This window comes from Bubalus kerabau, chromosome 1, assembly GCF_029407905.1.
Source record: "Bubalus kerabau isolate K-KA32 ecotype Philippines breed swamp buffalo chromosome 1, PCC_UOA_SB_1v2, whole genome shotgun sequence".
Lineage (NCBI taxonomy): Eukaryota > Metazoa > Chordata > Mammalia > Artiodactyla > Bovidae > Bubalus > Bubalus kerabau.
This window is the reverse complement of record NC_073624.1, coordinates 18,206,932-18,234,165: the sequence shown is the minus strand read 5'-3', so window position 1 is coordinate 18,234,165 and position 27,234 is coordinate 18,206,932. Positions and strand designations below refer to the sequence as shown.

The 27,234-nt window shown below is 41.0% G+C and overlaps 1 protein-coding gene across 1 annotated transcript in view; it reads left to right on the top strand.

Annotated features, from left to right (window-relative positions):
• The first annotated feature begins 1,881 nt into the window (after positions 1–1,881).
• The window catches only part of LOC129619403 (antigen WC1.1-like), a 37,754-nt gene continuing 12,401 nt past the window's right edge, over positions 1,882–27,234 (top strand). The window contains exons 1-5 of the mRNA XM_055534885.1: positions 1,882–1,886; positions 13,707–13,891; positions 17,671–17,979; positions 18,073–18,381; positions 27,095–27,187. Coding sequence (XP_055390860.1) covers positions 1,882–1,886; positions 13,707–13,891; positions 17,671–17,979; positions 18,073–18,381; positions 27,095–27,187 — 901 coding nt within the window. The remainder of the gene's footprint in view (positions 1,887–13,706; positions 13,892–17,670; positions 17,980–18,072; positions 18,382–27,094; positions 27,188–27,234) is intronic.

The window sequence follows — 27,234 nt, the reverse complement described above, 5'->3', positions numbered from 1 at the left end:
CACAAGCAGGACGCGGGGGTCATCTGCTCAGGTCTGCGCTGCACACTGTCCACAGGTGGGGGAGGGGTGGGGCCCTGGAGGACGGGGTCTGAGCCCTGAGGGAGAGATGCCTAAAGGACCAGAGAAGGAGGCTTCCTCCCATGGAGCCTGTCTTTCCAGCAGACGTGAAGACGAGGTGCTTTCACTTCCTCCCGCAGCAGCTGAGGATCTGGTCCTTTCTTCTCAGCAGTGTTTCCTGGCAGAGCCGTTTTTTACAGTTTTTCTTGAAAGCAGGGCTCTCTCCAGTTACATACAGAAGTTTTAAATCCATAGTAATAGTTTCCTTTTGCTTCAGTAACAATTTACCAATTAGTGGGTTACAACAACATGTATTTATTTCCTTACACTTCTGTAGCTTACATGTCCAGCAGGGATCTCCCTGGGCCTGGATCAAGGCTTCAGCAGGGCTGCATCACTTCTGCGGCTCTGGGGGAGAATCTATTTCTTGTCTTTTCAATCTTCTAGATAAAAAAAAAAAAGAAAGTTAGTCCCACAGTCGTGTCTGACTCTTTGCGATCCCATGGACTGTATCCTGCCCTGCCCCTCTGTCCATGGAATTCTCAAGCTTCTAGAAACTGCCTACATCCCTTGGTTCACAGCCTCCTTCATCCATTATCAGACCAGCAATGCTACAGGCCTCCAGATATTATCCAGAGTCACATTTCTCTCTCTAGGCAGAGCTAAGAAATGTATTCCATGTTTAAGGATAGTGGGTCTAAGGATGTGCTCAGACTGGGCTCACATTGTTCATACAATATTCTAGCTTAATCTCACCATCCCAAGGTCCTTATCTTAATCACATCTGTAAATCCTTTTTCTCAGCTATGGTAACATATTCACAGATTGCAGAGATTGGGATGTGGACATTTTGGGTTAATTATTCTGCCTATCTCCCTAATATCCACATCACATCCCTTAACATACTCTTCAAAGATTTTGTTAGGAAGCAGAATTCAGCTGTCCCTCCCTGACTAGCGCCCACACAGTTTGGTCTTCCTCTCAGTTCATATCCACTACACCATTGTGGTAGAAATAGAAAGACAGATACAAATGGACAAAGTCAGTTAAAAGGGAGGCAATGTCAGTCTTGTCATCTAGTGGGTATCTCTTGAACAAGGTCAGAGATGAATGTTTACCATTTCTAGAAGAAAGGAAAACCTAGAACATGCAGCAAAGTTTTCATTGTGTCCTGTTTCCTCTCTTTCAACCTTAGAGTTCCTGGCCCTCAGGATGGTGAGTGAGGACCAGCAGTGTGCTGGGTGGCTGGAAGTTTTCTACAACGGGACCTGGGGTAGTGTCTGCCGCAGCCCCATGGAAGACATCACTGTGTCCGTGATCTGCAGACAGCTTGGCTGTGGGGACAGTGGAACCCTCAACTCTTCTGTTGCTCTTAGAGAAGGTTCTAGACCCCAGTGGGTGGATGGAATCCGGTGTCAGAAAACTGACACCTCTCTCTGGCAGTGTCCTTCTGACCCTTGGAATTACAACTCATGCTCTCCAAAGGAGGAAGCCTATATCTGGTGTGCAGGTGATTTACTGTATGTTTCTGTGTGTCTGTCCCAACCCTGTAGGATCCAGTGAGATTTGATATTTTAAAATCTAAGTGATGAGTTTAGTTTGGGTCCACAAAATGACATTAAGTGAAAATGCTAGTGTCCGACTCTTTGTGTCTGCATGGACTGTAGCCTGCCAGGCTCCTCTGTCCACGGAATTCTCCAGGCTAGAATACTGGAATGGGTTTCCATTCCCTTCTCCAGGGGCTCATCCCAACCTAGGTATCACAAGTGAGTCTCCCACACTGCAGTCAGATTCTTTACTGTCTGAGCCACCAGAGAAGCCTAAATGAGGTAAGGATGAAATTATTTTTTATCTACATATTCCAATCTTGTTTGTTAAAATTTTTAATTGAGATGTAATTCTTGTAACATTATATTAGTTCTAAGTGTAAAACATAGTGTTTATGTTTTTCTTCAGTTCAGTTCAGTCGCTCAGTCGTATCCGACTCTTTGCGACCCCATGAAACGCAGCACGCCAGGCCTCCCTGTCCATCACGAACTCCCGGAGTTCACCCAGACTCACGTCCATCGAGTCAGTGATGCCATCCAGCAATCTCATCCTCTGTCGTCCGCTTTTCCTCCTGCCCCCAATCCCTCCCAGCATCAGAGTCTTTTCCAATGAGTCAACTCTTCCCATGAGGTGGCCAAAGTACTGGAGTTTCAGCTTTAGCATCATTACTTCCAAGGAAATCCCAGGGCTTATCTCCTTCAGAATGGATTGGTGGGATCTCCTTGCAGTCCAAGGGACTCTCAAGAGTCTTCTCCAACACAATTCTTTAGCACTCAGCCTTCTTCACAGTCCAACTCTCACATCCATACATGACCACAGGAAAAACCATAGCCTTGACTAGATGGACCTTTGTTGGCAAAGTAATGTCTCTGCTTTTGAATATGCTATCTAGGTTGGTCATAACTTTCCTTCCAAGGAGTAAGCGTCTTTTAATTTCATGGCTGCAGTCACCATCTGCAGTGATTTTGGAGCCCCAAAAAATAAAGTCTGACACTGTTTCCACTGTTTCCCCATCTATTTCCCACGAAGTGATGGGACCGGATGCCATGATCTTCGTTTTCTGAATGTTGAGCTTTAAGCCAACTTTTTCACTCTCCACTTTCACTTTCATCAAGAGGCTTTTGTGTTCCTCTTCACTTTCTGCCATAAGGATGGTGTCATCTGCATATCTGAGGTGACTGATATTTCTCCCAGCAATCTTGATTCCAGCTTGTGTTTCTTCCAGTCCAGTGTTTCTCATGAGGTACTCTGCATATAAGTTAAAAAAGCAGGGTGACAATATACAGCCTTGATGTACTCCTTTTCCTATTTGGAACCAGTCTGTTATTCTATGTCCAGTTCTAACTGTTGCTGCCTGACCTGCATACAAATTTCTCAAGAGACAGATCAGTGGTCTGGTATTCCCATCTCTTTCAGAATTTTCCACAGTTTATTGTGATCCACACAGTCAAAGGCTTTGGCACAGTCAATAAAGCAGAAATAGATGTTTTTCTGGAACTCTCTTGCTTTTTTGATGATCCAGCGATGTTGGCAATTTGATATCTGGTTCCTCTGCCTTTTCTAAAACCAGCTTGAACATCAGGAAGTTCACGGTTCACATATTGCTGAAGCCTGGCTTGGAGAATTTTGAGCATTACTTTACTAGCGTGTGAGATGAGTGCAACTGTGAGGTAGTTTGAGCATTCTTTGGCATTGCCTTTCTTTGGGATTGGAATGAAAACTGACCTTTTGCAGTCCTGTGGCCACTGCTGAGTTTTCCAAATTTGCTGGCATATTGAGTGCAGCACTTTCACAGCATCATCTTTCAGGATTTGAAATAGCTCAACTGGAATTCCATCACCTTCACTAGCTTTGTTCGTAGTGATGCTTTCTAAGGCCCACTTGACTTCACATTCCAGGATGTCTGGCTCTAGGTCAGTGATCACACCATCGTGATTATCTGTGTCGTGAAGATCTTTTTTGTCAGTTCTTCTGTGTATTCTTGCCATCTCTTCTTAATATCTTCTGCTTCTGTTAGGTCCATACCATTTCTGTCCTTTATCGAGCCCATCTTTTCATGAAATGTTCCCTTGGTATCTCTAATTTTCTTGAAGAGATCTCTAGTCTTTCCTATTCTGTTGTTTTCCTCTATTTCTTTGCATTGATCTCTGAGGAAGGCTTTCTTATCTCTTCTTGCTATTCTTTGGAACTCTGCATTCAGATTCTTATATCTTTCCTTTTCTCCTTTGCTTTTCACTTCTCTTCTTTTCACAGCTATTTGTAAGGCCTCCCCAGACAGCCATTTTGCTTTTTTGCATTTCTTTTCCATGGGGATGGTCTTGATCCCTGTCTCCTGTACAATGTCATGAACCTCATTTCATAGTTCATCAGGCACTGTATCTATCAGATATAGGCCCTTAAATCTATTTCTAACTTCCACTATATAATCATAAGGGACATATTGGTAAATCATCACCACGCGTCCAGTGATATCCATCACCACATGTAGTTACAATTTTTTTTCTTTTGATCCCACAAGTAAGAATTTGCATGCTGCAACTAAGACCCAGGACAACCAAATAAATAATTAATTTTAAAAGAGTATTATTCTCTTCATAGTCTTGACATAAGAACATGCATTGTGCTTTTTTTTTTTTTTTTTTTTTAAATCCACATTAGGGCTTCCCTGGTATCTAAGCTGGTAAAAAGAATCTGCCTACAATGCAGGAGACCCCGGTTTGATTCCTGGGTCAGGAAGATCCACTGGAGAAGGGATAGGCTACTCACTCCAGTATTCTTGGGCTCCCCTGATGACTCAGCAGGTAAAGAATCTGCCTGCAATGTGGGAAACCTAGGTGCGATCCCTGGCTTGGGAAGACCCCTGGAGAAGGGAAAGGCTACCCACTCCAGTATTCTGGCCTGGAGAATTCCATGGACTGTATACTCCATGGGGTCGTAAAGAGTTGGACATGAGTGAGCGACTTTCACAAACACTGTATACAAAAATATTATCTTCTTTCCTATATTACAGTTTTATGATATCTTTCATGACAATATTTTTTTTCCTCTAGACTGTTTTAAAATTTTTTATTTATTTATAGGAATCCTTTATAAACCAACATCACTTCAGTTCAGTCACTCAGTTGTGTCAGCTTCAGCATCAGTCCTTCCAATGAGCACTCAGGACTGATCTCCTTTAAGATGGACTGGTTGGATCTCCTTGCAGTCCAAGGGACTCTCAAGAGTCTTCTCCAACACCACAGTTCAAAAGCATCAATTTTTCAGTGCTCAGCTTTCTTTATAGTCTTATAAAGAAACATCACTTACTTTTTCTTAAATATTTTTGTAAATATTTCCCCCATTTTTTGCATATATGTTTAAGGTTAATATGTGAATGGGGGGGGTATGTTATCAAATCTATAATGCCTTTAATGAAATGCTTCATATGCCATTCTTAATCTCAAAATAATATTGAATCAAGTTTTATTTCCTGCAAATAATTTTACAGTTCCACTAAAGAATATTCAAAACCTAATTTTGAATTCATTTATTTATCTGAAATTATTTTACTATGTGTGATTGTATAATATCATCGCCAGATAAAAATTACATTTTAGATATGTGATAGCTTCATCACAAAATAAAAACACATTGCTTCATGATTTCATGGATATGATGTCAAAAGTACAGGCAACAAAGCAAAAATAGACAAGTGGGAATATATCAAACTAAAAATCTTCTTCAAGCCAAAGGAAACATCAACAGAGTGAAAAAGCAAGCTAGCACAAATTATATAGGTATTAATTTCCAAACAAATAAGGAATTCCTGCAACTCAAGAAAAAAAAAATCCAAAACCTAATAACTCATTTGAAAAATTGGCCAGGGGCTTGAATAGACAGTTCTCTAAAGAAGACATACAAATGGCCAGTGGGTGTATGAAAAATGGTTGACATTGTCAATCATCAGGGAAATGTAAATCAAAACCAGAAAGAGATATCATCTCACACATGTCAGAATGACTGTGTTTTTTTTTTTTTTAAAGATACCTACGTGTTTGCAAGGCTGTGGAGAAATTGACACTTTTTGTGTACTTATCCACATGAAATGTATAAATTTTATTAATAAAGCTATGCAATCCAGGGGTTAAATCTCTGGACTTTCACTGTCATGGGTCCAGGTTCAATCCCTGACCTGGGAACTAAGATCCCCCGAGCCACAGCACAGCCAAAAACAAACAACAACACAAAAACTATGACCAAAAAATCTGTATGATTTGTAGTGATGTCCCTTTTCATTCTTGGTATTGTTAACTTCATTTACTCTCTGCTCTTCATTGGTATTGATCAGTGTTCATCAATTTTCAATGAGCCATGTTTAAAGGGTTTTTTCCTATGTTTTCCATCTTATACTTAACTTCTTTTCCATTCATTATTATTCCTTTTTTAATTAACCCCAACATTCTATATTTTTTTCTTATCTCATAGTTTCTTAATTGAAGCTTACATTTTTTTTCACTTTCGGTCTTTCCTCTTCACTAAATCTAGGGTATAAATGTCCCTTAGGCCCTACTTGAGTTTCATTAGAAGAATTTATGATAATATCATTATTTTGTGTTTATTATCATTATTATTGTATTTTTATTATCATTATTTCACAATATTTGGTAAATTTTAAATTTATTCCCAGACTCAGGTGTTTTTTGGAAGGGTGTTGCTGAATTTCCCAAAATAGGGATGGCTAACAATATTTTCTTTTTAATTCTTAATTTTATTCCATGTGGTCAGAGTAAATACTCTGTATGTATTCAAAGAGTGAAATATTTTGTCCTATTATGTGGTCATTTTTGATAAATGTTCCTAGTGCATTTACAATAATGTGAACTCTTGCATTGTTGGGTGCATTGCTCTATGTGTTACTTAGTTAAATGTGCTGATTACTTTGTTGTACATCTACTGTATTCTTTGTTTTTTTGTATGTCTGGTTTGTATGCTATTGAAAAAGATACAGTAAAAATCCCCCATTTTGATTGTGATTTTGCATATTTCTTCTTTTCATTCTGTCAAGTATATTTCAAAATATGTTCTGTTACCTTTCTTGAATTTTGATGTCTGTATCTTTATTAAGGGTGCATCTCATTATAATCTTGAAAATTCCCTCTTTAATTCAATTAGTGTTCAGTTCAGTTCAGTTCAATTGCTCAGTTGTGTCCAACTCTTTGCGACCCGATGGACTGTAGCATGCCAGGCTGCCCTGTCCACCACCAACTCCCAAAGTTTACCCAAACTCATGTCCATTGAGTCAGTGATGCCATCCAGCAATCTCATCCTCTGTCATCCCCTTCTCCTTCTGCCCCCTATCTTTCTCAGCATCGGGGTCTTTTGAAATGAATCAGCTCTTCACATCAGGTGGCCAAAATATTGGAGTTTCAGCTTCAGCATCAGTCCTTCCAGTGAACACTCAGGACTGATCTCCTTTAGGATGGACTGGTTGGCTCTCCTTGCAGTCCAAGGGACTCTCAAGAGTCTTCTCCAACACCACAGTTCAAAAGAATCAATTCTCTGTTGCTCAACTTTCTTTACAGTCCAACTCTCACATCCACACATGACTACTAGAAAAACCATAGCTTTGACTAGATGGACCTTTGTTGGCAAAGTAATGTCTCTGCTTTTTAATATGCTGTCTAGGTTGATTATAACTTTCCTTCCAAGGAGCAAGTGTCTTTTAATTTCATGGCTGCAGTCACCATCTGCCGTGATTTTGGAGCCCCCAAAATAAAGTCAGCCACTGTTTCCACTGTTTCCATATCTATTTGCCATGAAGTGATGAGACCGGATGCCATGATCTTAGTTTTCTGAATGTTGAGCTTTAAGCCAACTTTTCACTCTCCTCTTTCACTTTCATCAAGAGGCTCTTTAGTTCTTCTTCACTTTCTGCCATACGGGTTATGTCATCTGCATATCTGAGGTGATTGCTTTGTCTCCCAGCAATCTTGATTCCACCTTGTGCTTCATCTAGCCCAGCATTTCTCATGAGGTACTCTGTATATAAGTTAAATAAGCAGGATAACAATATACAGCCATGATGTAGTCCTTTTCTTATTTGGACCCAGTCTGTTGTTCCATGTCCAGTTCTAACTGTTGCTTTATGACCTGCATACAGGTTTCTCAAGAGGCAGGTTAGGTGGTCTGGTATTCCCATCTCTTGAAGAATTTTCCACAGTTTATTGTGATCCACACAGTCAAAGGCTTGGCATAGTCAATGAAGCAGAAATAGATGTTTTCCTGGAACTCTCTTGCTTTTTCAACGATCCAACAGATGTTGGCAATGTGATCTCTTGTTCCTTTGCCTTTTCTAAAACCAGCTTATACCTCTGGAATTTCATGGTTCATGTATTGCTGAAGCCTGGCTTGGAGAATTTTGAGCATTGCTATACTAGCGTGTGAGATGAGTGCAATTGTGTGGTAGTTTGAGCATTCTTTTGCATTGCCTTTCTTTGGGATTGGAATGAAAACTGACCTTTTCCAGTCCTGTGGCCACTGCTGAGTTTTCCAAATTTGCTGGCATATTGAGTGCAGCACCTTCACAGCATCATCTTTCAGGATTTGAAATAACTCAACTGGAATTCCATCACCTCCACTAGCTTTGTTCGTAGTGATGCTCCCTAAGGCCCACTCTACTTCACATTCCAGGATGTCCGGCTCTAGGTCAGTGATCACACACCATCGTGATTATCTGGTCATGAAGATCTTTTTTTGTACAGTTCTTCTGTTTATTCTTCCCACCGCTTCTTAATATCTTCTACTTCTGTTAGGTCCATACCATTTCTTTTATTGACCTCATCTTTTCATGAAATGTTCCCTTTATCTCTAATTTTCTTGAAGCGATCTCTAGTCTTTCCCATTTTGTTGTTTTCCTCTGTTTCTTTGCACTGATCTCTGAGGAAGGCTTTCTTATCTCTCCTTGCTATTCTTTGACATCCTGCATTCACATGGGTATATCTTTCCTTATCTCCTTTGCTTTTTGCTTCTCTTCTTTTCACAGCTATTTGTAAGGCCTCCTCAGACAGCCATTTTCCTTTTTTGTATTTCTTTTTCTTGGGGATGGTCTTGATTCCTGTCTCCTGTACAGTGTCACGAACCTCTGTCCATAGTTCATCAGGCACTCTATCAGATCTAGTCCCTTAAATCTATTTCTCACTTCCACTGTATAGTCATAAGGGATTTGATTTAGGTCATGCCTGAATGGTCTAGTGGTTTTCCCCACTTTCTTCAACTTAAGACTGAATTTGGAAATAAGGAGTTCATGATCTGAGCCACAGCCAGCTACTGTTCTTGTTTTTGCTGCCTGTATAGGGCTTCTCCATCTTTGGCTGCAAAAATATAATCAATCTGATTTCGGTGTCAGCCATCTGGTGAAGTCCATGTGTAGAGTCTTCTCTTGTGTTGTTGGAAGAGGGTGTTTGCTATGATCAGTGTGTTCTCTTGGCAAAACTCTCTTAGCCTTTGCCCTGCTTCATTCTGTACTCCAAGATCAAATTTGCCTGTTACTCCAGGTGTTTCTTGACTTCATACTTTTGCATTCCAGTCCTCTATAATGAAAAGGACATCTTTTTTTGGGTGTTAGTTCTAAAAAGTCATGTAGGTCTTCATAGAACCATTCAACTTCAGCTTCTTTTGCATTACTGGTTGGGGCATGGACTTGGATTACCGTGATATTGAATGGTTTGCCTTGGAAACGAACAGAGAGATCATTCTGTTGTTTTTGAGATTGCACCCAAGTACTGCATCTCAGACTCTTTTGTTGACTATGATGGTTACTCCATTTCTTCTAAGTGATTCCTCCCCACAGTAGTAGATATAATGGTCATATGAGTTACATTCACCTATTCCAGTCTATTTTAGTTCACCGATTCCTAGAATGTCGACGTTCACTGTTGCCATCTCCTGTTTGACCATTTCCAATTTCCCTTCATTCATGGACCTAACATTCCAGGTTCCTAGGCAATATTGCTCTTTACACCATTGGACGTTGCTTCTATCACCAGTCACATCCACAAATGGGTGTTGTTTTTGCCTTGGCTCCCTACCTTCATTCTTTCTGGAGTTATTTCTCCACTGATCTCCAGTAACAAATTGGGCACCTACTGACCTGGGGAATTCATCTTTCAGTGTCCTATGTTTTTGCTTTTTCATACTGTTCATGGGGTTGTCAAGGCAAGAATACTGCAGTGGTTTGCCATTCCCTTCTCCAGTGGACCACATTTTGTCAGAACTCTCCACCATGACCTGTCCATCTTGGTTGGCCCTATACAGCATGGCTTAGTTTCACTGAGTTAGACAAGGCTGTGGTCCATGTGATCAGGTTGGCTAGTTTCTGTGATTGTGGTTTCAGTCTGTCTGCCCTCTGATGCCCTCTCAGCACTACTGTCAATTAGTGTATCTTTTCTTAAAGTCTCCTTTCTGGGACATCAATAAAGTTACTCCAGTTTTCTTATAGTTAGTACATTTTTTTCCAGCATTTTACTTTCAACCTTTCTTTGTTTTCATAATATAAGGTGATCGTTTTGCAAGTAACATTTGCATCAGTTTTGTTTTATCTTAATCCATTCACTGTAAATGCAATTACTGATATTGATGTATTGGTATCTGCCATTTGCTTTTAATTGATCCACATGCTTTATGTTCCTTTCTCTCTCTCTTTTTTTTCTTCCTTTCGTATTAAATAAATCTGCTATTATTTCAGGTTTTCCTTTTTCATTTTGGTTTTCAACAGCTTTACTAGGAGTGGGGGTTTTCATACTCTTGTTTATATTAAAAGAAATTCTCTATTATTATATGTTCAACTATGACTTCTGCAGTTCTGTCTCTCAGTCTGTGTATCTCTTCTCCCTCTCCTACTCTTTATTTTCCTTCTCATCTCTCATCTTTAGGACTCCTCTAAATCACTATATTCTAAGTTCTATCTAAAATTTGTTTGACTTATTCATTCACTTTTTAATCCTGGACATTTTATTTTAGGTTGGCGATGGTTCCATTGCTATTTTTATTTGTTTATGATTTTTGTTAATTTTTTCATTTTTTTACCTGTATATTCTCCCCTTCTCTCTTTTCCCCTAAATACACTGATCGTAGTTAAAATCCTTATTCATTTCTATCATGTGTGTCTCTGCATTCTCTTATCTCTTTTTTTCACTTTGGTCATTTGTCATGTTATCCTAACTTGTCAAATGTCATGTCATGTTTTATTGAATGCTATTAATTATATATGAAAAAGTAAGATACTCCTGATACATTTTCTAATACCTGAAAGGATTTACCCTTTGATTTGCTAGGCAGATAGGGGGAAGGGGTGTATATCACTCAAACATCTAAATATAACCTAAAACTGAGCTGTAATAAGTGTGGGTTGCAGTTTTGGTAGCACCCAGTCCACCTCTGATTTTTCTGTCCCTATGACAGGGGCTTTCAGAGAGTTCAGTTCAGAGCCTGGATTCTTTGGTCGCTCAGCACCCAAGAGAATGAGAAAGACTCTGCTTTCCAAGTCTTTTTATGTAGTTCTTTAGCCTCCTGTTCTTCACAGCTTATATACTGGGCAGATATTTGAGGAGAAAACGTGCTGTGTGAGAGAGGCTCTCAAGACTCTAGTTTTGTCTCCAGCACCAGGTAGCCCCCAAATTATGCTGCTTCCTGTCACAACAGTAGTCCTCTGCTTGCCCGAGCCCGGATTCTGAATCATTAAATTATGCAATGAATTAGCAAATTCCCAGAGAAAAAGAAGCTGTAGATCCTTGGCTAATATTGAAATAACCTCCACTCTTTAGAATTTTAGCATATTTAGTCCATGTTGTGTCAACAAATGTTGAATACATTTCAGTTCAGTTCATCCCTCAGTCATGTCCAACTCTTTGCGACCCCATGAATTGCAGCATGCCAGGCCTCCCTGTCCATCACCATCTCCCGGAGTTCACTCAAACTCACGTCCATCGAGTCAGTGATGCCATGCAGCCATTTCATCCTCTGCCATCCCCTTTTCCTCCTGCCCGAATGTCTCCCAGCATCAGAGTCTTTTCCAATGAGTCTACTCTTCGTATGAGGTGGCCAAAGTACTGGAGTTTCAGCTTTAGCATCATTCCTTCCAAACAACACCCAGGGCTGATCTCCTTTAGAATGGACTGGTTGGATCTCCTTGCAGTCCAAGGGACTCTCAAGAGTCTTCTCCAACACCACAGATCAAAAGCATCAATTCTTCGGCACTCAGCTTTCTTCACAGTCCAACTCTCACATCCATACATGACCACTGGAAAAACCATAGCCTTGACTAGACAGACCTTTGTTGGGAAAGTAACATTTACTGTTTCTTAAAAAACATTTTTCAGCTTTTTAAGCTGTGTCCAGCAAGACCCAGCAAAACACATTGGCCTGCTGTGAATTCCTCCATTCTCCATGGAAGTGGAAAATTTTAGGTTTAATTCTCTACTTCCTCATTTACTTAAAGTGCAACATTGATAGACATTCTTTAACCTTTCTTTACATCACTTTTATGTATAAAAGGAGAGGAGAGTACAGTGAGCTTGTTAATGTTATTTGTTCAAGGGCTTGCAGGAATGTGACTTATTTCTGCTCAGTTATAGAACTAGAAGATTTTGCTGGTGGCTCAGCTGTAAAGAATCCATCTGCAATGCTGGAGACACTGATTAGATCGCTGGGTCAGGCAGATCCCCTGGAGTAGGGCATGACAACCACTCCAGTATTCTTGCCTGGAGAATCCCATGGGCAGAGGAGCCTGGTGGGCTACAGTTTATAGGGTCTTAAAGAGTTGAACATGACTGAAATGACTAAGCAAACATACACACTATTTCCCCCTAAAGATCACATAACTCCAAAATTTGAATAACAGAGATTCTTGACACAAACTCCAAGGACGGATTATATTTTTTTGGAAGAAGAGGCAACATTCTTCTTATGGACTCTGTGGGAGAGGGAGAGGGTGGGAAGATTTGGGAGAATGGCATTGAAACATGTATACTATCATGTATGAAATGAGTCGCCAGTCCAGGTTCGATGCACGATACTGGATGCTTGGGGTTGGTGCACTGGGATGACCCAGAGGGACGGTATGGGGAGGGAGGAGGGTTCAGGATGGGGAACACATGGATACCTGTGGCGGATTCATTTCGATATTTGGCAAAACCAATACAATATTGTAAAGTTTTTTTTTTTAAAAAAAAAGAAGCAACATTCTATGATTTCCAGTGGAATCTGGGCAGTGTCAATGTTCCTTGACATCATCTCTCAGGCAAAGTTGTTCAGTCTACTCAAAGAGATCACATTCTTTGAAAGTAAGTATCCAGATCTGAAGTCTGAAGCTTAGAACCACAAATGAAATATTCTGGGGTACACCAAGATATCACAGAATCCATTTGTTTTTCAGTTCTGAATGACTGTACCAAGGAGAAGGATTCTAATGGTAGAGGATTCATGATTGCTATCTGAGGCATCTGATAAGGCCAGTTCCTGACTCTACTCCCTTTAATCAACCCCTTTAACTCTTAGGTCAACGGCATCAAAATATGTGTGCTTTGAAAGGAATCCATCCAGCTGCCAGCTCATTCCTGAGACTCTGAAATCATTTAACTGCTCCGGTTAGAGAGACTCACATTTCCTGTAAATCTTTCTCTGATGCTGTGCAGAACTCTACAGATCAGAATGTTAACTCTGATAGGACCTTGTACCACCTTCTGTCTCAGACTACTCACTAGAGTGTTTTCAACTTAATACTTCCTGTTTTATTTTCTTCCTATTTTTCAACCTTATTATTCTCTTGCCACTGGTATAAAAAACCAGACCCAGCTGCTGCCCCATTGCAACGACTCCCTGTCTGAACCAGCAGGGTCTGCAGCCTCAGAGGAGAGCGCCCCCTACTGCTCAAGTGGGGGTCCCACAGGACAGAAAACCCTTCCCAACCCCTGGTATCCCATTTCTCTCTGCTCAGACAGTAGACAGATCCGCCTGGTGGACGGAGGTGGTCGCTGCTCCGGAAGAGTGGAGATTCTTGACCAGGGCTCCTGGGGCACCATCTGTGATGACCGCTGGGACCTGGACGATGCCCGCGTGGTGTGCAGGCAGCTAGGCTGTGGAGAAGCCCTGGACGCCACTGTCTCTTCCTCTTTCGGGACGGGATCAGGGCCCATCTGGCTGGATGAAGTGACCTGCAGAGGAGAGGAGTCCCAGGTGTGGAGGTGCCCTACCTGGGGATGGCAGCAACACAACTGCAATCATCAAGAAGATGCAGGAGTTATCTGCTCAGGTATGGTCAGTTCTTTGTCCACAGGCTGAGAAAATGGAAAGTTCCAAGAAAGCTGGTGTCTGATCAGCAGGGCAGTGGGAGATAGGTGGGCTAGAGAGGACTGAGACGCTTACCCATCCTCCCTGAGTGCACTGTGGCTATGATTGATGAGCTTCATATACTTTCCTCTTATAAGTCTCTGCTATTCTTTTCATCTCCAGTGGACTTACCTGACGGTAAAATAGCTTTATTCATTCTCCCAATTAAAATAAATTCTCATAATTTTTTTCATAATTCACTTTTTGTAAGAGTGAAACATTTGCTAACTGCCACATACACATTCTCTTTGCACAGGGAGGCTATGAGAGGCAGGGACACAAATGAGGATGCACTTTCCTGGGTGGAGTTGTTTCTGTACAAACAATATGAGACATTATTTTGCACTAAGCTAGTAGGAGTGGAGGTTACTCTTACTATAGAAGGATATAATTTACATATATAGAGATGATCCCTAAAGGGATATTATTTAACAAATCAGAGATTCTTATGGATTTGTGGCAGATTTCAAGTTTCCTTTGTAAATTTAGATGTAAATGTTCATAGTTCTTTGATGGTAGAACTAGAGAACTGTGAATGAAATGTTCTGAGTCTTATATTCTTTCATTGTTACTAGAAAAGTCTCTTTCCCCAATTTTTCCTTTAAGATATCTGTATAAATGCAAACTTTGGAGGAACACTTAGCCATACACTGGCAAGTCAAAGGTGGAGGTAATAAAACATGAATTTCTGTGTTTTATGATAAGAGATTATGTAGTTTATATTTGATGATTTCAATGATATAAGAGACTTGTGTTTGGGGGCTTATTTGGAGCAAGAGGACAAATGTAATTTTTGAAGAAGGTGGAACAGCTTTTATAGTAGCTGGGAGGAAGGGGAATGGCAATGGGAGCTGATGAAGGCAACTGTGAGGTTCTCTGAACAGCACTGAAAGTCCAGGTGTGGTGTGGAAGATGCTATGTGTGCCTAAGGACACAAGATGTCTACACAGCAAGAGACCAGACAAGGATATATCTTAATTATATTTAATATCTTTACTCATTCACATCAGTTCAGTTCAGTTCAGTCGCTCAGTCATGTCCGACTCTTTGCGACCCCATGAATTTGCAGCACGCCAGGCCTCTCTGTGCATCACCAACTCCCGGAATTCACTCAAACTCACGTCCATCGAGTTGGTGATGCCATCCAGCCATCTCATCCTCTGTCGTCCCCTTCTTCTCCTGCCAATCCCTCCCAGCACCAGAGTCTTTTCCAATGAGTCAACTCTTTACATGAGGTGGCCAAAGTACTGGAGTTTCAGTTTTAGCATCATTCCTTCCAAAGAACACCCAGAGCTGATCTCCTTTAGAATGGACTGGTTGGTTCTCCTTGCAGTCCAAGGGACTCTCAAGTGTCTTCTCCAACACCACAGTTCAAAAGCATCAATTCTTCGGCGCTCAGCTTTCTTAATACACATCCATACACGACTACTGGAAAAACCATAGCCTTGACTAGATGGACCTTTGTTGGCAAAGTTATGTCTCTGCTTTTGAATATGCTATCTTGTATGAGTGGTCAAGCTAATCCTTCAGTTCTTTAATTTCTGCAGTGCCTTTTCTGTTCTCTCCTGCTCTCTATGCTTCTGCTGCTGCTGCTAAGTTGCTTCAGTCATCTCTGACTCTGTGTGACCCCACCAGGCTCCGCCGTCCCTGGGATTCTCCAGGCAAGAACACTGGAGTGGGTTGCCATTGCTTTCTCCACCTGCTCTCTATAGTAGATTTTTATTCTGTTACATCATTCTTTTTGAGGCTTCAAAGTTCACAAACTTATGCAATCAGAGTCTTTCATCAGAACAAATTCCACCATGTACATAAATAATTATGAGCACACTCAGAAACCAGGAAAATTATTTAAAAAGTTGTTCTTTATGATGTGCAGGTTTTCCCCTATTGGATTACCTTTTCTCTGTCCAAAATATGGGCTCTGAAGGATGAAATCATTATCATCAGTCTTTTCTTTGGTCTGTCTCTCATATGTCATCCACTCCCTGTTTAACCTGCCACTCATTCCACCTCATTCCCTACAGGAGTTATCTCCTTTTGGAATCTCCTTTCCATTTATTTGTAGCTCTTAAGCTTTTTTTTTTTTTCTTTTCTGCTTTGGGAGAAATGGGAAAGGGTAGCAGGGTTAGGTGGCAAATGGGAGGAGCACAGGGGATAAAAAGTGTTAAAATCTCGTTGAACGAGTCTTTTTCACCCCCAAATCTTTCTATGTTTCATTCCTATTGAGGCTTTTGCAGTTTAGAAATCTCTAAAGTATATATTAAAAGACACTTACTCCTTGGAGGGAAAGTAACCTTCCTAGACAGCAACCTAGTAACCAACCTAGATAGCATATTAAAAAGCAGAGATATTACTTTGTCAACAAAGTTCCACCTAGTCAAGGCTGTGGTTTTTCCAGTGGTCATGTATGGATGTAAGAGTTGGACTGTGAAGAAAGCTGAGCGCTGAAAAATTGATGCTTTTGAACTGTGGTGCTGGAGAAGACTTTTGTGAGTCCCTTGGACACACCAGTCCTGGGTGTTCATCGGAAAGACTGATGCTGAGGCTGAAACTCCAATACGTTGGCCACCTCATTCGAAGAGTTGACTCATTGGAAAAGACCCTGATGCTGGGAGGGATTGAGGGCAGGAGGAGAAGGGGATGACAGAGGATGAGATGGCTGTATGGCATCACTGACTCGATGCACACGAGTTTGGGTGAACTCAGGGAGTTGGTGATGGACAGTGAGGCCTGGCGTGCTGTGATTCATGGGGTCACAAAGAGTTGGACACGACTGAGCGACTGAAGTGAACTGAACTGAACTGAACTGAAAGCATACATGGGTTGTTTGCTGTCTGCTCTCTTCCTCTCATTCTCCTTTTTTATACCTTGCTGGCTTCTTATCTCAGAAATCCAAATAGGAAAGGCATATGCAGTTAGCATATAGATAAGGTTAGAATACATTAAATTATCATTACTCTTTCACATTTGCTGAGAATCTCATATCTAGTATGAAGTAATCAACTAACTCAATTCTCTTGCATAATCCCACTGAGACCTCACTTTCTCCCAGGTGTCTTGATAAATCCTAGGTTTTTAAGAAAGATGGCTAGGACCATTCCCTCCCTCTCCTATGACTCTCTGAGCTTTTGTCATTTCTAAACTTACCTGTGGACAACTTCTTTCACAATTAGATTATAATACCTGCACTCAGATCCAGCCTGTGTGATATTCCCTGTCTTCAGTGACTTGAATATTGGCTCTGAGAGAATACTGGCCAGAAGTTTAGCCCCAGAAATCTCAGGATGGTCCTCTAAACTTCTAAACTTCTCTGGCTCTTAGGCCTGTAAGCTCTTGAACCCCATGGACCTTTTTCACTCTCACTTCAGCTCTGCACCCACGTTTGAATGACTACCACTGTGCAGTTTCTTTGGGCACTGTAGTTTCCACGCCCCAGATAGGAATTAACGTTCCTAACCAATATATATTCTCAGGATTCAGCCATTCCAAACTGATTCTTCAATCCTTCTGGATATCTCTTCAGAAACTTGTTCATGAAAATGCAGTTTGACAATGACAGTCAAATTCTCTCTTCTTATCCCCTCTTATTCCACTGTTGGAAAGAAAAACTTTCACACCATCTCATGCCTGTGAATGTTGTTTCCAATTGTCAAGCCAGGTTCATGAACACTCACTGCGTTTGTTGTTCTTTGTTTCTCTTAGGATTTGTGCGTCTGGCTGGAGGGGTTGGACCCTGCTCAGGGCGAGTAGAAGTGCATTCTGGAGAAGCCTGGACCCCAGTGTCTGATGGAAACTTCACACTCCCCACTGCCCAGGTCATCTGTGCAGAGCTGGGATGTGGCAAGGCTGTGTCTGTCCTGGGACATGTGCCATTCAGAGAGTCCGATGGCCAGGTCTGGGCTGAAGAGTTCAGGTGTGAGGGGGAGGAGCCTGAGCTCTGGTCCTGCCCCAGAGTGCCCTGTCCAGGGGGCACATGTCACCCCAGTGGAGCTGCTCAGGTTGTCTGTTCAGGTGAGATGCACATCAGGACTTAACCTCTGTGTACACTCAGTTCAAGCTAAAAAAGAAATCAGATTGTGCTGAAATCCTGTCTTTTTCTATCAGTGTACACAGAAGTCCGGCTCATGAAAAATGGCACCTCTCAGTGTGAGGGGCAGGTGGAGATGAATATTTCTGGACATTGGAGAGCTCTCTGTGCCTCCCACTGGAGTCTGGCCAATGCCAATGTTGTCTGTCGTCAGCTCGGCTGTGGAGTCGCCATCTCCACCCCAAATGGAACAGAAGGAAGTGATCAACTCTGGAAAGCCCGATTTCACTGCTCAGGGACTGAGTCCTTCCTGTGGAAATGCCCTGTGACTACCCTGGGTGTTCCTGACTGTTCCCATGGCAACATGGCCTCTGTGATCTGCTCAGGTAAGACAGGGAAGGGCTACTATACTTAGGATGCTCCTGGGGTGAAATTTCCCCAAAGCAGAGAGTAAGGGAAAACAGGCTTAGAAAGGAAGATATTCTGTAGTGAAATTATTGAACTCAGGTTTCAACTGCTCATTACTCAAGAATCCAATCCTGAGAGATTAGCATGGGGTAAAATTAAAGATAGCTTTTTTGAGAAAACCAGCAGTTCTGGGGAGACAGAGGACTAATGTACCAAAGAACCAGCTCCCCCTTGCTGATCAGGGACAAGAGTTTTTAAATGGGAATTTCAGGAGTGCACAGGTGGAGGTAGGGGAGAGGTTACTGCAGAATAGCACAGCTAGCTCTGACAATCATCTTGAAATAGGTCTGATCAGTGTCACCTTTATTGTTTGAAATACAGTTAATCATCAGTTCTAGTGTTGGTTTGTTCCCACTTCCTTGAGGCCAATTATTGGAATTGTGTAAGATGAAGAAGGGCTTCCCTGTTGACTCAGATGGTAAGGAATCTGCTTACAATGGAAGAGACTCAGGTTTGATCCCTGGGGTGGGAAGATCCCCTGAAGAAGGAAATGGCACCCCACTAGTCTGGTCATCATGTAATTTACTTCTACCTCCTGGTTGGGATTTCAGCATCTGCAAAACAGCTCAAAGGATATGGCTCAGAATGTTAGCTATAGCCCATGAGGAGGAACTAAAAATCCTTGACTTTGTTTAGGGCTAAACTATTATTATTTTATCCTATTTGACTGTTTTCCTTTGTTTCTGAAAAAATTTTCATTTCTGTGATTAGATTTATTCTTTGGCTAAGGCTTTTCTACAGACAGAAGCAGGTGCAGGACATGAGGGTGGTCTGTCCTGAGAAGGCTCCGTAAGGTCCTGCTCCATAACCTTCTCATTGTTCACTCATTTTTTCAGGGGAAAGAAGTGCTAAGAAGTGCTATGTCAGGGAAAGAAATGCTTAGATGAATAATATTTTTATGAAACATTATTATTTAAGGACAATAATAGAGAACAAAGTACAAACAATAAGTGTATACCTAGATCATGTTCCCCAACCCAGCTCTACAAAGAGAACATTCACAGCACCACAGAGTCACTATCGCCTCCCAATAGCTGTGTCCTCCTCCTCTCCAGGGAAGACTGACTACCTAAGACTTGTACTGCCATAGAATATTTTGTCAGTTTTTAAACTTTATGTATAACCATACAGAATGTTTTCTTTCGTGTCTAATTTCTCACTCCTGATGTTGTTTATGGCAACATTGTATTCAATTTGATTACTATAGAGTATTCCTTTGAATGATCACCTGACCATGCATTGATCCATTCAACTAGTGGCAGAAATTTGAGTTTGTTGCCAGGTTTTGACTATTACAAATACAGTAGTGCAAGTTACCATGATGATGACTTTTGGAATAAATATTTATTATGTTTTTTGTGTGTTTAATTCTGTCTTATATTTTAATTTTCTTAATGGTATGGTGTACTTCAATGAGTCAAGTTACTAATCTTAAGTGAATTCATTCACCTTTTTTACTGTACATGTAGTGCTCCTTCAGTCAGTCAGTTCAGTTCAGTCACTCAGTCATGTCCAACTCTTTGCAATCCCATGGACTGCAGCACATCAAACTTCCCTGTCCTTCATCATCTCCCGCAGCTTGCTCAGGCTCATATCAATTGAGTTGGTGATACCACCCAATCATGTCATTCTCTGTCATCTCCTTCTCCTGCCTTCAGTATTTTTCAGCATCAGGGTCTTTTCCAATGAGTCAGTTCTTCCCATCATGTGGCCAAAGTATTAGAGTTTCAACGTCAGCATCAGTCCTTCCAATGAATATTCAGCACTGATTTCCTTTAGGATTGACTGGTTTAATATCCTTGAAGTCCAAGGGACTCTCAAAAGTCTTCTCCAACACCACAGTTCACAAGCATCAATTCTTCAGTGCTCAGCTTTCTTTATGGTCCAACTCTCACATCCATACATGACTACTGGAAAAACTATAGCTTTGTTGGACCTTTGTCGGCAAAGTAACATCTCTGCTTTTTAATATGCTATCTAGGTTTGTCATAGCTTTTCTCCCAAGGAGCAAGCATCTTTTAATTTCATGGCTGCAGTCACCATTTGCCATGATTTTAGAGTCCAAGAAAATAAAGTCTGTCACTGTTTTCATTGTTTCCCCATCTATTTGCCATGAAGTGATGGGACCAGATGCCATGATCTTCCTTTTCTGAACGCTGAGTTTTAAGCCAACATTTTCACTCACCTCTTTCACCTTCATCAAGAGGCTCTTTAGTTCCTCTTCACTTTCTGCCATAAGGGTGGTGTCATCTGCATATCTGAGGTTATTGATATGTTTCCCAGCAATCTTGACTCCAGCTTGTGCTTCATCCATCCCAGCATTTTGCATGACGTGTTCTGCATAGAAGTTAAATAATCAGGGTGACAATATACAGGCTTGACGTACTCCTGTCTCAGTTTTGAACCAGTCCTTTGTTCCAGTCCATAGAGCTCCTTATATCCTTCTAGAAAGAATTTTGTCCACTCCAAAATCACAAAAATATTCTCTGAGAGTATCTCACAGAAGTGTAATTACTTTTATTTTGCAAGTAATCATACAGTGCCTCTAGGACTGATAACTGTGTAGGATAAGGGTCAAGTGTCATGTTTTCATATGGGCATCCAGTTGACTGAAAATCTTTTTCTGGAAAGACTATTCCCCACTGCAGTGCCACCTTTGTGATAAACAGAAGGGCACATATGTTTGAGTACTTCTTTTAGACTTTCTATTCTATTCCACTGTGTCATTTGTCTATCCTTCAGCTGTACCACATTTTCTTAATTATTGTAATTTTATAGTAAATCTTGAACCTTCCCTGGTTGCTGAGATGGTAAAGAATCTGTCTGCAAGGTGGGATACCTGGGTTTGATCTCTGGGTTGGGAAGATCCCCTGGAGAAGTGCATGGCAACCCACTCCAGTATTCTGGCCTGGAGAGTCCCCATGGAGAGAGGAGCTTGTTGGGCTATAGTCCACTGGGTCACAAAGAATCAGAAATGACTGAGTGACTAAAAACACAGAGTACGTCTGGGTAACTTTAATCTAAAGAAGTTATGTTGTTGCTGTTCTTCCTAACTGCCTTGGTCATTCTTGGTTTTTGTATTTTGTATACATTTTTGAGCTGAAGCTCTGATACTCTGCCACCTTATGTGAAGAGCTGACTCATTAGAAAAGACCCTGATGCTTGGAAGGTTTGAAGGCAGGAGGAGAAGAGGACAACAGAAGATGAGATAGTTGGATGGCATCACTGACTCAATGGACATGAGTTTAGGTAAACTCTGGGAGTTGGTGATGGATAGGGAAGCCTAGCCTGCTGCAGTCCATGGGGTTGCAAAGAGTCAGACATGACTGAGTGACTGAACAACAACATAAATTTTGAATCATCTTGTCATGTTTCACACACACAAAAGCATCAGGGAATTTTATTGAGGTTAGCTTTAATCTGTATATAAATTTGAGAATGATTTATTTTGACAACATTGAGTTTCCCAAATCATTGGCAAAATATATATCCCTTCATTCAGTTCGGTCTTGAATTTCTCTCAGATGTTTTGCATGTCTTTACCTAGGTTTTCTCCTAGGCATTTTATGGGTTTGATGTTACTAGTATTTCCTTTAGTGAAGGTTTTCTAGGAGTGAATTCTCTCTGAACTTTATCTGGATTCCCCAAATGTTAGGTTAGTATTTTGCTTTAATTCTTCTTTCTTTTCTCTCCCTCTCTCTCTCACTCTAGTTTTCTCTGTCTTGCTCTAGCTTTCCCTCTCTCCCCTCCTTTGTCCCTCTCCTGCCCCATTTCCCCCCTGAGTATGTAAAATCTTTCTGGATTAAGTTGCAGATAGGATGCTCCTTTATCCCTCCATCTCCCCAACAAAAAAAATACTTCAGGGAATTTCCTTACATAACCATAGTTCAATCAAACCTTTAGAGATATCAGCCCCAGATAACATCTAAGTGCAACCACATGAAAGACCCCAAAGATAGAACTGTCAAGTTGAGTCTTTCCCAAATTACTGACCAGGAAATTATGATCAAAATTAAAAAAAATTCCTTCAACTGCTAAGTTTGGGGGGAAACTTTGTTATACAGTATTGTTAACCAGGCACTTACCATGTAACTAGCTTTTGTATATAGAGGAATATTTATCCTCTCATCTTCCATTTTACTATTTCTACTTTATATTGATCTAATGTGCTGATAGACTCATTCTCTAGTTCTTAATTTCAGCTGTTAACTTTTTCAGCTGTAGAATTTTCATTTGTTTTTGTTATCATTTCTCTGCCAAGACACACATCTTGTTAATTAATTCTTTGAGGACTTTAATCATGGCATTTAAATTCTCTGTCAGACTATAAAACTCTTAGAGGAAAACATAGGCAGAAGATTCTTTGACATAAATTGCAACAAGATCTTTTTTGACCAACCTTCTAGAGTAAAGAAAATAAAAACAAAAATAAACAAATAAGACCCAATTAAACTTAAAAGGCTTTGCATAGCAAAGGAAACCATAAACAGAACAAAAAGACAACTGTCAGAATGGGAGAAAATATTTGCAACTAAAATGAAACAACTAACAGGCGACTAATCTTCAAAATGCACAAATAACTCAATATCAACAAACCAAACAACCCAATTGAAAAATGGGAAAAAGACCTAAACAGACATTTCTCCAGACATACAGATGGCTAACAAATACATGAAAAGATGTTCAACATCACTAATTACTAGAGAGATGCAAAACTGCAGTCAGGTATTACTTCACACCAGTCAGAATGTCTATCATTAAAAAAATCTACAAATAATAAATGCTGGAGAGAATGTGCAGAAAAGGGAATCCTCCTACATATGGGTATGTAAATTGGCACAACTACTATGGAGAAGAGTATGGAGGTTCCTCAAAAAACTAAAAATAGAACTATCGTATGACTCAGCAATCCCACTCCTGGGCACATACCTGGAGAGAATCATCATTCAAAAAGTCACATTCATCCTAATGTTCACTGCAGCACTATTTACAACATCCAGGACACAGAAGCAACCTAAATGTCCTGACAGGAGGAATGGATAGAGAAGATGTTGTACATATATAAAATGGAATATTACTCAGCCATAAAAGAATAAAGTTGTGAAATTTGCAGAGACATGGATAGACCTAGAGATTGTTATGTTCGGTTTAGTTCAGTTCAGTCGCTCGTCATGTCCGACTCTTTGCGACCCCATTGACTGTAGCACAAGAGGGCTCCCTGTCCATCACCAACTCCCAGAGATTACTCAAACTCATGTTCACTGAGTTGGCGATGCCATCCAACCAACTCATCATCTGTCGTCCCCTTCACCTCTCGCCTTCAATCTTTCCCGGCATCAGGGTCTTTTCAAATGAGTCAGTTCTTCACATCATCAGGTGGCCAAAGTACTGGAGCTTCAGCTTCAGCATCAGTCCTTCCAATGAACATTCCGGACTGATTTCGTTTAGGATGGACTGGTTGGATCTCCTTGCAGTGCAAGGGACTCTCAAGAGTCTTCTCCAACACCACAGTTCAAAAGCATCAATTCTTTGGTGCTCAGCTTTCTTTATAGTCCAACTCATATCCATACATGACTATTGGAAAAACCATAGCCTTGACTAGATAGATCTTTGTTGGCAAAGTAATGTCTCTGCTTTTTAATATGCTGTCTAGGTTGGTCATAACTTTTCTTCCAAGGAGTAAGCATCTTTTAATTTCATGACTGCAGTCACCATCTACAGTGATTTTGGAGCTCAAAAAAATAAAGTCAGCCACTGTTTCCACTGTTTTCCCATCTATTTGCCATGAAGTGATGGGACTGGATGCCATGATCTTTGTTTTCTGAATGTTGAGCTTTAAGCCAACTTTTTCACTCTCCTCTTTCACTTTCACCAAGAGGCTCTTTAGTTCTTCTTCACTTTCTGCCATAAGGGTGATGTCATCTCCATATCTGAGGTTACTGATATTTCTCCCAGCAATCTTGATTCCAGCTTGTGCTTCATCCAGCCCAGCGTTTCTCATGATGTACTCTGCATATAAGTTAAATAAGCAGGGTGACAATATACAGCCTTGACGTACTCCTTTTCCTGTTTGGAGACAGTGTGTTGTTCCATGTCCAGTTCTAAATGTTGCTTCCTGAGCTGCATACAGATTTCACAAGAGGCAGGTCACATGGTCTGGTATTCCCAGCTCTTTTAGAATTTTCCACAGTTTATTGTAATGCACACAGTCAAAGGCTTTGGCATAGCCAATAAAGCAGAAATAGATGTTTTTCTGGAACTCTCTTGCTTTTTCAATGATCCAGTGGATGTTGGCAATTTGATCTCTGGTTCCTCTGCCTTTTCTAAAACCAGCTTGAACATCTGGAAGTTCACCGTTCACGTGTTGTTGAAGCCTGGCTTGGAGAATTTTGAGCATTACTTTGCTAGTGAGATGAGTGCAATTGTGTGGTAGTCTGAGCATTCTTTGGCATTGTCTTTCTTTGGGATTGGAATGAAAAGTGACTTTTTCCAGTCCTGTGGCCACTGCTGAGTTTTCCAAATTTGCTGGCATATTGAATGCAGCACTTTCACAGCATCATCTTTTAGGATTTGAAATAGGATTGTTATGTAGAGTGAAGTAAATCAGAAAGAGAAATCAGAAAGAGAAAAACAAATACAGTATAACATCACTTATATGTGGAATCTAGAAAAAATGGTAGTGATGAACTTACTGCAAAGCAGAAGTAGAGACATCAACCTAGAGAACATCACATGGATACTAAGAGGGGAAACGAAGAGTGGGATGAATTGGGACATTGAGATTGACATATATGACATATAGACACTATTGATGTGCTGTGCTGTGCGCTTAGTCGTATCCGACTCTTTGCAACCCCATGGACTGTAGCCTGCCAGGCTCCTCTGTCCATGGGGATTCTCCGGGAAAGAATTGTGGAGTGGGTTGCCATACCCTCCTCCAGGGGATCTTCCCAACCCAAGGATCTCTTGCATTGCAGGCGGATTCTTTACTGCCTCAGCCACCAGACTCAGAAGCCCTACACTATTGATACTAAGTATAAAATAGATATTGCCTGGAGAATCCCGTAGACATGGAGCCTGATGGGCTACAATCCATAGTGTCACAGAGTCAGACATGACTGAAGTGACTTAGCATGCACACACACATAAATTTTGCCAACAAAGGTCTATCTAGTCAAGGCTATGGTTTTTCCAGTGGTCATGTATGGATGTGAGAGTTGGACTATAAAGAAAGCTGAGCACCAAAGAATTGATGCTTTTGAACTGTGGTGTTGGAGAAGACGCTTGAGAGTCCCTTGGAGTGCAAAGAGATCCAACCAGTCCATCCTAAAGGAAATCAGTCCTGGGTGTTCACTGGAAGGACTGATGTTGAAGCTGAAGCTCCAATACTTTGGCCTCCTGATACGAAGAGCTGACTCATTGGTAAAGACACTGATGCTGGGAAAGATTGAGGGCAGGAGGAGAAGGGGATGACAGAGGATGAGATGGTTGGATGGCATCATCGACTTGATGGACATGGGTTTGGGTGGACTCCGGGAGTTGGTGATAGACAGGGAGGCTTGGCGTGCTGTGATGCATGGGGTCACAAAGAGTCAGACGCTACTGAGCTACTGAACTGAACACATAAAATAGATAAATAATAACCTATTGTATAGCACAGGGAACTCTACTCAGTGCTCTGTGGTGATGTAAATAGGAAGTAAATCCAAGAAAGAGGGGATATATATATATATATGTGTCTTGTTGTTTGGTCGCTGAGTTGCGTCTGACTCTTTTGTGACCTCATGGACTGTAGCCCGAGACACTCCTTTGTCCATAGGATTTCCCAGGCAAGAATACTGGAGTGGGTTGCCATTTCTTTCCCCAGAGGATCTTCCCAACTAGGGATGGAACCCCAGTCTCCTATTTGGCAGGCAGATTTTTTTTTTTTTTAACCACTGAGTCACCTAGGAAACCCTTACATGTATATATAACATATTGAATTTGCTGTACAGCACAAGCATCTACAACGTTGTAAGGCAATTATGCTCAAATAAAAATTAATAAAAATAAAATAAACTCTCTGTCAGGTAACTTTAAGAGCCAAATACCCTGGGAAAATTTTTTAATGTTTCTTTTTCCTCTTGTTTTCCATGAGATCTCTTTTATATAAGTGTTTTTTAAAAATCACAAACATTGTAGATAAAAAATTGTACAAAGCCTTCAGAAAGGATTTTGTTTTGCTTCTTCTATTTAGGGGTAGATTAAGGATAGAGCAACTTATTTAACTCACTCTTAGGGCAAAGCTTGACTTAAAACAGGAATCGTGGCATTGTCAGGACCAGGGCTGTTCATAGAGAAAGGGAACACTAAGATTATGGTAACTTTACTGATATGTTACAGCTTTCATCTCAGCTCCATCACTAGATCATTATTATTATTATTATTTTATTTTGAATTGTTTACTTTGTATTGGGTTTAGCCGATTAACAATGTTGTTACCGCTTCAGGTGAACAGGCAGGGACTCAGCCATACATATACATGTATCCATTTCCCCACAAACTCCCCTCCTCTCCTAAAAATTATTTTGCTTAACTGAGTTTCCTGTTCTTCAACCCTCGCAACCCTCTAATCATCGCTCTTTTTTTCAGGAAATCACACCCAGGTGCTGCCCCAGTGCAATGACTCGGTGTCTGAACAAGCAGGGTCTGCAGCCTCAGAGGAGAGCGCCCCCTACTGCTCAGGTGAGGGTCCCACAGGACAGAAGATCCTATTCATCCCCCAGGTCAAC